A 12,345-nucleotide genomic window follows, 5' to 3' on the forward strand; every position below is an offset into this window, starting at 1 on the left:
TGAGCGGGAAACCAAGAAATGACTGTTACCAGTGGCCACAACCTTTCCTATAGTTCAGAAGCTAGAGCAAAGACTGAACTTATTAAGTAAGTACACAAAAGATTTTAAAAGTGTGAGTTGACTTATAAAGGAAAAGCATAATGTAAACTAGAAAAGCATACTTGATAGGATTAAGAGCTGGCTAGATACTATGGAGACTAGCATACTCAAAGACAGCAAAAGAACATAAAGCAGAACAAGGAAACTAACAATGTCAATGAACTACACTGAATCCCAGTGGCTGATGATTCCCTTCCTATCCAGAGTCCCTGGAGAAGAGTTGCAGAGGTGCTTGGCCAGTGAAGTTCTTGCTATCTAAGAATGAGGGCTTGAGTTCAATTCCAAGAGAATATATGAAAGTACAGAGTCAGCCCCTAGGTATTGTGAGCCAGCCAGCCTGACTAGTCAACTCAGGTGAGCTCAAAGCCTGTAAGAAACGCTGTCGGAAAAATCAAGGTGTACAGAGCCTGAGGAATGACACCTGATATTGACCTCTAGACTATACTCACATGCACATATGCATGAACACCTATATGAGTGCATACACATACCACACACAATTGCACACATACCACACATACCCCCCACACATGAATGTACACATAGGGCACACACATAAACGGTCTCTATGAGATTAAAAACAAGGACAAATTCCTTAAAGAAATATTGGCTTAGGGATTGCCAGCTGGAAATATTCCAATTTGATGACACATATGCATAATGAACTCAAAGAACAAAAAAACTAAGGAGAATCCTGCTTTAGCACACAAAATTCAAACTGTTAAACCTTCCACAAGAAAAAAAGAATAGAAATAATGATGAGAGAAAACTTCTTGTCAAAGTAATACAAAGGAGAAAACAATGCAAAATATTTTTAAAGTATGTGTGGTGGTTTGAAAAAAATGGCCCCCAAAGGGAGTGGCATTTTTGGAGGAAGTGTGTCATTGTGGGGGTGGGCTTTGAAGTCTCTTTTTCAAGCTTCCCTCAGTGTGACAGTCAGTCAACTTTCTGTTGCCTGCAAGATGTAGCACTCTCAGCTCCAGTACCATGTCTGCCTGCATGCTGCCATGCTCCCCTTTATGATCATAATGGACTGAAACTTTGAAACTGTAAGTGAGCCACCCTTAATTAAATGTTCTCTTTATAAGAGTTGCAGTGGTCATGGTGTCTCTTCATAGCAATAGTAAACTTTAACTAAGACAGTATGAAAGAAAATAATCTAAAATCTCATGTCCAAAAATATCTATAAAAATAAGGCAAAGTAAAGACATTTTGCACATCCACACAGCACAGAATTTGTTACCAGAAGACTTGCATTGCAAGAACTGTTACATGAAGTCTTAAATTATACCACAGAGCTATAGTAACAAAAACAGCATGGTACTGGCACAAGAACAAACACATACACAATGAAGTAGAACAGAAGACATAGAAGTAAGCCACCACCATCTGGTTCTTGACAAAGGAACCAAAAGCAATGGAGAGAAATGGCTTCTTTAGCAAGGGGTACCAGGAAGGCTGAGTGTCTTTACTAAGAACCAGAATTAGATCCTGCCTCCCCACACGAACATCAACTCCCAATAGATTAAAGATTGTGACCTAAAACTCTGAAGCTACTAGACTAAAAGAAAGAATGTTGTAAGATGCAGGCACAGGTTTTCTAGGCAGGACCACAACAGCTCAGGAAACAAAAGCAAAAGGAGACAAATGGGACTGCATCAGACTAGAGATCTGCATGATAAAAGAAACAGAATGAAAAAGCCTACAGAAAAGGAGAAAAGCTTTGACATCTAGTCATCTAACAGGAAATTAATATATAGAACAGATTTTAAAAACTTAAAAAAATTAAATATCAAAAGAGCAAATAATTCAATAAATGAAAAACTGAACAAACAGTTCTCAAAAGAAATTTTTAAAATGACAAACACACAAAAAAACTAATATCTTTACCCATCAAAATGCCACCAAGATTCCATCTCACCCTAGCCAGAACTACTTTTATCAAATAAACAAAAACCAAAAAGCAACAAATGCTGATGAAGATATAGAGAAAGGAAACCTATTCACTGCTGGTTAGAATGTAAATTATTCTAGCCGCTATGAAAATCAGTATGGAGGTTTCTCAAAAAATTAAAAATTGAACTTCCATATGATCCAACAGTATTCCTTCTACATATGTACTCAAAGGAATCTAGGCAGCTCACTACTGGTATACTATGAACATCACTACCGTATTCACAAATTGTAATACTGCCTTGAAGTAACTGGTCAAATAACTTCTCAGTGTTAACAGACTAACAAAGGAGAAGTTTATCTGTAAGAATGCAGATGAAGAAGAAAGGGGAACAAGGGAGAGATGGTATGGACAGAAACAGGCAACAGATGGGAATCACACAAAGAATCAAATTTGATATCAATACTCTAGCTATCCAAATCCAGACAGGCTTATACAACTATTTAACATAAAGACACAAGTTTAAAGTATAAGAATGAAAAAGTAAGAAAGGGGGAACAGCTATTTTTAACATGACTAAAAGAAGACTTCAGAGAAGAGGTACCAGTTAAGCAATGAGCTTCACTATCATAATTACAAAGGGTCAGTTCACCAGGACGCCACATTTATGCATCTGATACCAGAGCTTTAAAGTATGTGAAGCAAACTGACAGAAGTACACGAGAGAGAGAGAGGTCCACACTCAGAGCCAGTGCTTTCATAGTCCTTCTCTCAACAGCAGTCGAAACAAGTGGACCCAAGGATCCAGAGGGCATGAGGGCACCTGACAGCCAGTAGATCTGACACTGAAAACCATAGCACCCAGATGATGCCAATGTCCTTTTCCTTCTACTGTGCCTTGCTCACAGGCTGTAAAGCCTACTTAACAAATTAAAATGATGCCACACACACAAAGTGCATTCCTTCACACTGACATCAACAAAGAAACTAAACTAAAAATTACTAACAAGCAAATCTCTTAAACATCCCCAAATGTTTGGGACAAAATACCATACTTCAAAATATCCCATGAGTCAAAGAAGAAATAAAGAAGAAAAAGTATTCTTAAAATGAAAATGTAAAAAAAAAATGAAAATGTAGATGCTTTGTATGAAGGTTTGGGGTATTTAAACAAAGGTGATGTAGCTGTGATGGGGGACAGCCGCAGGGAGGTGCAGCAAGGGGTGGGGGTGGAAGGGTAATACAGGAGGAGACACAACAGAGGAGGCAGCACAGGGAGATAGCAGCTGGAGCATGGGGTGCAGCCAGGGGGAATGCAGAAGGCGGGGGTGGCTGCAACGGGAAAGGGGTTGCAGCCAGCAATACTCAGATCAGAAAAGGAAAAAGACCTCAAAACTCAGTGAACTCAGCTCCAATTTCAAGGAAGAAAATATCCTCCAAAGGACTAAATCATTGAACTAGAAAGTAAAGACAGAAAAAAATGAAGTCAATGCTGCTTCTCTGAGAGGGTCAATAAATCAATACATGTGTGTGCACACAGCTCAGGAAAAGGTAGATAACACAAAAGATTTGTGTCAGTGCTGAGTCTCTACTTCTACTAGTAGCTGAGGGAGCTGCCCACAGACCTGACACTGTTGCTGAAATTGACAAGCTTGTTCAAGCTGAGTAGGGCTCTTTCCATAAAAGAAACTGAACTGTTACTAAACCTATTGCAAAAAGTAAATTCCAAGCCAGATGGTATTATTAGTAAGCAATGGAACACTGAAGGAGGAGAAACAAGTTTATGAAAACCACCCAGAGAAACTCAAGTGTTTCTGAACACATGTAATGAGGAAAGCATTACATACAGATCAAAAGCAGAAAGAAGCTTCAAACAAAAAGGGAGAACCACAGTGAAGAACAAGTCCTCAGCCTATTTTCATCATATTCAACCCAAAAACAATAACCAAGAAACAGCAGGCTAATTAACAGTTGAGAATTAATGTAATTCAATATACTTCAAGACTTTTAAAAAGCATGTGGTTGTCTCAATAGATGCATAAAAGGCATTTAACAAAATCCACCATCCATCTTGGTAGGAATTCCAGCAAAGCAGGGAAAGAAAGGGACATACTGAACACGGTAGACAACAACTACAATAAATAAACAGACAACAGCCAAACCCTTCGTGCCAGTGGACGTAGTGCTTGTCAGAAGACTGCTAGATTGTAGCTCAGTCAGTAGACCACTTGCCTTGTATGAGTACAGCTCTTAGGGACAATCCCCAGTACTGCCAAGAACAGGGGGCTAGAAAAGGGAGAGGAAGTGGAGATGAACGGAGAAGGTTGGAGTTGGTCCCTCAGGGTGGGCACTAACTATACCACCTTGGCCAGCCACAGTGTCCTCCTTACCTTGTCCCGCCAACCCCACTAGGGTCACGTTATTGGAAGGCAACTAAAACACTCAAAGGGGACTGCATGGCCAAACAGTGAAGCCTCCACATTCTTGACAGTGCCATGGCAGGGGATAGTAGAATACTTCCTGTACATATTAAGCAATGTGTTTTCCTTTTAAATAACTGAGGTGAACGTCACATCACATATAATTAACCACTTCAGACAAACAATTCAAAGGCATTAAATACCTTCTCCCCAGTTCCAACATAAGTGCACTTCTCCAAAGGGAAATCCCACTTCCACAAAGCAGTTCCCCTAGAGACTCTCTCTTCACCCCTGCCCCTGTAAGTGGAATCATACAGCATTTGGCCACTTGTGGATAGGCTGTATCACATGACATTTCCAAGTTCCATCCACCTTGTGCTATATGTCACAGACTTTCTTTTTCTTTGTTTTTAATTGTGGTAAAAGACATATAACATAAAATGTAACAATACAAACATTTTAATGTGCAGCTTGGTACTATTAATAATAGTCACATTATTTATAACCATCACCACCATAATCATTTATCTTGCAAATCTGAAACTATTCCAAAACCACTCTCCATCCCTGCTTCCTATGCCTTTGGTAAGCACTTGTCTCGGTCTCTGTAGACTAGACTACTGCAGTTCCTCTTGGAATCAGAAGCCCACTGTGTTTGTCTCTTTTGACTGGCTTCCATGGCTAAGTAACATTTCATTTGATGTGCTGCACACCACAGTTTGTTTGTCTTCTCATCTGACAACAGGCTGTTTCCATCCTTTGGCTACTGTTGTAAGGGTCTTTTGAAATAATACTTGGGGGCTGGGTGGTGGTGGCGCACACCTTTAATCCCAGCACTCAGGAGGCAGAGCCAGGCGGATCTCTGTGAGTTCAAGGCCAGCCTGGACTACAAAGCGAGTTCCAGGAAAGGCACAAAGCTACACAGAGAAACCCTGTCTTGAAAAACAAAACAAGAAAAAAAAAGAAAAGAAATAATACTTGGTCAAATAAGCTGGGAACATGAAAGCAATGACATGGAAGACTGAGACAAGGCATGTGGAAATGACTTCATCTACACTGAGAACAGCCATCCTCAACAAGAAGCTTCCTGGATGTCAAACAAGCTTACAAACTAAGGTTCTGGAAGCCAAGAAGATGTAGGCAATGGACTCTTGTCCTTTAAGGAATATAAAGTTTCTTAAGAACATCAATTCAAATACACAAGAACCTGAGACATTTTACCTGTAACATAGGATTTTTATTTCACCTCAAAGAACTAGGAATCTTTGGATAGTAAAGCAAGGTCAAAGGCAGAAGGCTTTGGGAACATGCAAACTGAAGCTTAGAGATGGGGAAATGTGTCTGAAATGATCATTTTTCATGACTGTTTACTTGCTACAAACTCACTTTGTTCTAATTGAAGGCAATTTAATGAAGTAGCCAGGTGAACATAAGTATGTGAACTCAAATACAAACTAAAATCCAATGATGGAGAATAACAAGGAGAGTCCAAGAAAGAACCAATTTTCAAAGATGGAAACATCTTGCCCTTTCCTGAAGGAATTCTTCAGAGGAGGCCCAGCAGTCTCTCAGAGATACTTTCTCTCTTTCGGTCTAGTTTCATTCTTACCCTGCTCTCCTCAAAATTAAAAAGAACAAGAAGGCCCAGAACCCACTTCTCACGTGTGGATTCCTCTCAGTGTTCAGGAGGGAAACAAGGTGGATGGGAAGAGGATGGATGCAGGATGGCAGAAACGCTGCCCTAACTCTCACATGGGCTGGCCTCTTGGATGGAAGTGTCCCAAAGACTCGTGAGCACTGCTTTTGCAATGACCTTGCAGCATGAAGTCAGACCCCAGGGCAGCCCAGAGTTAGGCTGATCTTTGCTTAACAAGGGGAAACGGTGGGTCAGAGATGTGGATATGTGAACAAATGATGAGTGGTACTAGGGAAGCAATGAAAGAGACAGTTAAGGGGTTGACAAAGGAGGAGGAGAAAAACAGGGGAAAGCAAGTGATAATAATGAAGAATAAATATAGGTGTGAGACCACAAATGTCAAATGCCACAGCATGGGACAACCCAGGAGTCAGCAGCAGCCTGCATATACAGACCTAACTAAGTGTTTTAGTTTGAAATTCATTTTCAGACATCGGGGTGCTGACAGAGGAAATGAGTTTAAAACATTTCCTTCTTAATTCCCCCCTGGGCAGCATAGAGTTAACACTCTTCAGAAGAACAACAAAGCCAACAGAAGAATTTGAAACAAAGTAATACCCAGGTGACAATTATCATTTCCTATATAGTACATACAGCTCCAGAAAAAAAAAAAAATCTGAAAAGCTGTAAAATAAAGTGGCTTCTGGAACTGAAAAGAGCAGACTAGGGTTGAAAGCCTGATCGGACCACAAATTGGCCACAGACCATGGAGAAATCAAGTTGGCACTCAACAGGAAGCTTCCTCTCTCCTGGCTAGCGTTCATAGTACCAGAAAGTGCTATACAGGCGGCTGGGGTGGGAAGGGCCATCAACAGTCTTACCCAGCTGTGAACCCTGTGAACTGCAGTAACAACTGCGAGATAAGCATCATATGGGTGCAACAATGGCATGAAAGTTATGGAGGTAGCCAATCACTTTCTGACTGCATTTAAGGTCTACTCCACAGAAGGAAATGTATGCCTGACACTACAAATCTGACCAAGAACCCATGGCTGGAGAGCTTGACAGGCCCCAGGGGTGAACATACTACTGTTATTTTCCTAAACGGACATAGTATCAATCTGCCCCCCGAAATTCATTATCTCTATATTCTTGGATTAGTGCTGCTCTCAGACCTCATCAAAGAAGTTTCTTTGTGCAATGGACAGTAGTTAACATAGAAAGTCACAACTGGTCAAAAATCTAAAAAAATAAGTATCTGTGGAGTGCTCAACCACAAATGGAACAGCTATATCACAGCTCCCAACCAAGGCTCAGATCTCATCAAGGAAGAGAGGGCAGAAAGATCATATGAGCCAGAGGTTAGGGAGGACTTGAGTCAGTGTTTTCTGAACATGACCTCACAGCAGTTGTGGTTGCCTAAACAAGACCTGCACAATATGGAGTCAAGCAACATTCCAGCATGGAGTGGGGAGGGGCTCAAGAGCCCCACCCACCTTGGTTGGGAAGCTACTGACAGCTGGTCACTTCTGAGGAGGGAGAGTCAGTTTTCTTTAAGGATTTGATCCCGGGTAGGTTGACCATTCTCCAGTGGATGGCCTCACACTAATGAGTATATGGGCAACACAAATTGGCATCAATGGGCTTTTTTAAAAGGCCACCAAGTTGAAAGGGAATACAGAGGGTCAGGTGTGGATCTGGGAGGAGTTAAGGAGAGGAGAGAAGGGTGAATATGATCAAAATACTGTCTATGTATGTATACATGACAGTCTCAAAAAATTAATGAAAATACTGTTTTAAATTAAAAAAAAATCATGGTCAGAAGCCTCTTTAGACCAATCTAAACACTTAATGCTCTTCATAAATGTAATTTATTCATGTATTTAGTTACATAATTTTTTTTAATTTTTCTACAGCAGAGATGGCCTGTCTACTGTCTCAAAGTTGACTGCATGTGTTCCATTGGAGATACTCACTCAGCTAGGCTAAGGCTCTCTATTCTTAGTATAAATGAGACCCTCACTTTAACTGTCGAGCTCTGACAACATCTTCACTTCACATTTTAAAGTAGACCCTTAAGGCTCCTTCTCACCAGATGATTCCAACTGGAGTTACTTCCACATAAGCTAAAGCTTAGGAACTATATCAAGAGGCAGCTACGTTTTGACTGCCGTGCCCAGCATGGCCTGTTCCATGCACAGCACTGGAAAGCATGGCCAGGACAGGCAGACATGAGCTAAGGGCCAACTTGGCTCTAACATATAATATAGAATAGTTCTAATAATTCCTTATTCTTAGAAATCCTAACCAGATCTACAAATTTAATGCTCAAATTTATAGAGAACACTAATAGTCAGATATAAGTTAATAAAAACTGCTTATTTGTTATTATCTTTAATTCTATATAATTTTTCCTGAGAAATTTTCAGCATGGATTTTGAAACTACTTTTACATAGATACCATAATTGGAATATATAAATTTCACATCTGCCACTGATGGATATCTGTGAAAGCATCGTTTACTCCCATCTTACATTGAGAAACAGGAAACAGGCAAACCCCAGAGTGAACAGTAACAGTTTACTCAAATAAAAGACTCTTCAAGAAACAGTAATTTCCAACAAAGTCCCTGAATCAAGATGCAACAAAAAGAGAATAATCCACCTTATCTTCTGCTAGATGACAGATTGCTGGACTCAGATAAGGAATAGGTAGAGATACCTAAAATATGTACAAGCTGATCTAAAGGGTATTTTTGTTTCAGCATCATAAATACTTTTTATAAGTTAGCATTTGGACCTTGCATAACTTGTAAGTTATAAAGTATAGAAAAGGGTTCTATGATAAAAATAAAAGTAATTTTGAAACATAATTAGCAAATGTATTTCAAAGACAGCTGTCTACACCTTAAGGAAAACTCCTCTGGGACTTGAGATGAAAAATAATGAAAAACAACCTTCTACTGCTTTCTCCACAGAGCACGATAAAGAGCATGCTGGCAACTATATGAGCTATGTTCCTCAAAACAGAGAAGGCTGGGCATCTACAGATGGCCGCTTCATTGCACTCCTTTTACCTTTGCGCAACCATCTCCTCTAGTCTCACTCAGACCGTATTAAACAGTGACCTATTACTTAAGAGCACCCACTATACCAAAATAGGGACTCTTCACAACCAAAGTCTGCCCACACAACAGAACAATGCATCAGATCATAGGCGGCACAACAATGCTCTCACAGGTTTTAAAGGGCTGAATGCAAAAATCTTACATTTGCTACATCAATAAACCACATTCACTCCATTGACTTAAAATGCCTGTTCAAAATAACCCTCACAACTTCTTTGTAGCAAGTGATAAGCTTATTAAGTTATTTAGAGGACATTTTTCAATGAATACATTTTCCCCATTCAAATGTAGCAAGCTTTCTGAGAGTAATGCTTCAATGAGCATGTTATGTCACATCGTGCACTCAGACCTTGAGCTGTAGACTGCAGTACCCATAATGCATCAACAATAGCAGCTGATGATTTTTAAAAGAAAACAGTTACAAGAAAATTTCCTCTTTTTTTTTTTTCCACAACTGTATCATCAAATTAACTATGGTACTCTGGATTCAGTGTACTTTCAATTCATAATTGAAATCATTGAATCATCCAATTCACCAAACCATCATTGAAACAGAAAAGTTGTATGTTAGGTTCTATATTTTGTTCTGCTGTGTCCCATTTCTCCTAATGGCAGATGCTGTGGGCTGATCTCATAGGAGCAAAGGAGACCACGCTGAGGTCAGATCTCCTTGTGAGAGGCGAGGAGAGAGGGAAATTTTCACAGCTAGGAATGTGGTTAATGCATCCTCTATTCTGGTCTCAAGCTTTTCAGCTGGTGCATCACAATCCTGCTCTTCAGCAGGGGTACACTCACCACCGCTCTCTGTATCTCACCTTCTTAAAATCAAAGACTCAATCCTAAAGCGTTAACAGAAGAATTACAAAGTAACTCTCTAGTTTGCATTTCCCATAATACTAAAATAAGGCTTTATCTCTAGTCTAGAACTTTGCTTTTTTAATACTGCAGAAAGCCTCTGTGAATCTGTTTAACGTATTTACTCTTTTCATCTATTCAGTGCCACTGGGCATAACACGTATTGCAGTGCGTGCCGCTGTCTTACACGGCGCCACATGACTCACTGTACCGCAGCGCACTCCACTAATCCTGTTTGGACAGCTGGGTCCAAAAGCTTCTCAGCTGCATTTTAATTGTTCCATCTTTCTTGTTCCTTTTTATTTATCTCTATGGCAAACTACTCAGGAATTTAATTTGTCAGGCTTCAAAAAGTAAATTTTGCCATTAATTTGTTTTTCTTTGTATTAAGTCTACACTAGGCATGTGATTTTTCTCCCACAAAATCGAAATACATTAATGATTATCAACTACTCTTAAATAACAAAGTACAATAAATAAGATTTGCAAAGGTTTAAAATGGAAAGATGGCTGATCGCTACCATTATCTGCTGGACTGTCCTACAGATGCAGCATTTAGCTTCAAATGGTGGCACTAATGTGCATGTTTCAAGATTAGCACACCATAAGCAGATATGTCCTACCAATCAAACATGAAAGAGACATACCCACTAAATACATGGCCTATGGAGTAGAGGTCTCTTTTACACTTATACTTTGATTCTACTTTTTATTAAAACATGGAAGACTTTGTAAAAAAATTGTGACGAAAACTACAAAGCGCCCACTTTCTGACACAGCTGCAACACTGATGGCATGGGCCTTGAATCAATAATGGAGGCAGCGTCTGAGTAGAGCAACCCCTGGCCCACAACTGCTACTGAAGCCAGGGCCAGAGCCCACAGATAAAATCTGTCTGGTCATTTTCTAATCACTAATTTCCAAAATTAAAACCTAAATCTAGAGAATTATATAGATCCGCCTAAAAGAAACTTCTGCCTGAAATAATATTTAGCCAAGAACACAGAGCCTAGACCAATGCTTTCTAAAAAGGGCCAAATGACTTAAGACTCAACTCTTTCAGTGACGAAGTAGAATTCTCTCTTACTTGTAAAAGACGCTAAGAGCCTGTCTGCACACTGACACTGTAAGGAAATGCTATGACTGGCAGGCAAGCGGAGACCACAAGACTAAAGTGTCCTTGAGTTGGCATGTGCCCCCAGGGGCTGCACATCATGCTCAGCTCTATTATCATGGACACAAAGCAGCTTAAATGGGTTTACAAATTTCTACTTTTTAAAAGCACACATTAGACTATACGGTTGGAAAGATATTTCATGTATAAAAAATGGTTTAATATTTTCTAGGTATTAAACTGTTTTTAACAAGTCACAGTTTCCTCACTAGAAGATTCAGAAGCCCAACTTGTGAATGTAGTGAGAAAAAAAAAAAAGTCTAATGTTTAGGAAAGGAACATTTCAAGTGCTTAAAAAATAAATGGCCTTTGTTTAAGAAAAGCATTTGCTTTGTTATGACCATATACACAAATGAAATACAGAATAATTTAAGAAGTACTATATTTTAAAGGTGATTTTAAAAAACTATTTACAAAGCAAAAGTTAAAAAGATTTAGGAAAGCTATCTATAAAGATATCGATTTTTAATGAACACATCTCAGTCAAATTTACCCAGTGTTCTTGACATCACAGGCAGAGCAGAGCTCAAGACTAAGATTGACACACAATTCCCAATGATCTGTGGAGAGAAAGAAAGGATGGTGAGCAGTCAAGCAGCAGGTGGCAAAGAGCCCACTCACAGCATTCTGGGAAGCCATAGTGCAGGGCAGCTACCCAGAGCACTTGGCAACTTCAGAGTGATACTGTTAGAGTAGAACTGAAACATAATGAGCCTTTCCATTTAAAGTTATTCCTATGAATTCCACAAAATACATATAATATAGGTACAAATATAAAGTCATAGAATTCTTAAATCATACACATTTTATATTATTGATGTGGTTGTTAATTTGAAAGCTTTGACTATGAAATAAAAAAGAACACCTTTGGACTTCTGACTAAATCTTAAAGGCTGATTGTTACCAAGTTCTTTTATATAATATCTACTCTGACATGTTTAACTATTATAAGATTCAGTCTTAGATTTGAAACACTAGAAACCAAAATATCTAAACTCTAGTAATCCATTTTCTTCTGTTTACTCTTTTTTTTAAGAGGCACTGAAAACACCAATTAGTATTTACAATCACCTCAACTAGATACTGGATACTTACTGACATTAAAGAACCTGTAGCCTTATACATCTAGGTGGATGGAT

General features: G+C 39.3%; 1 protein-coding gene across 4 annotated transcripts in view; it reads right to left on the reverse strand.

Annotated features, from left to right (window-relative positions):
- The window catches only part of Lmbr1 (limb development membrane protein 1), a 133,723-nt gene that overhangs the window by 9,215 nt on the left and 112,163 nt on the right, over positions 1–12,345 (reverse strand). For all 4 annotated transcript variants that reach the window (XM_059257787.1, XM_059257786.1, XM_059257784.1 and 1 more), the window contains one exon: positions 11,700–11,766. In XM_059257787.1, the coding sequence (XP_059113770.1) occupies positions 11,700–11,766 (67 nt within the window). The remainder of the gene's footprint in view (positions 1–11,699; positions 11,767–12,345) is intronic.

This window comes from Peromyscus eremicus, chromosome 3, assembly GCF_949786415.1.
Source record: "Peromyscus eremicus chromosome 3, PerEre_H2_v1, whole genome shotgun sequence".
In the NCBI taxonomy this organism is placed as follows: Eukaryota; Metazoa; Chordata; class Mammalia; order Rodentia; family Cricetidae; genus Peromyscus; species Peromyscus eremicus.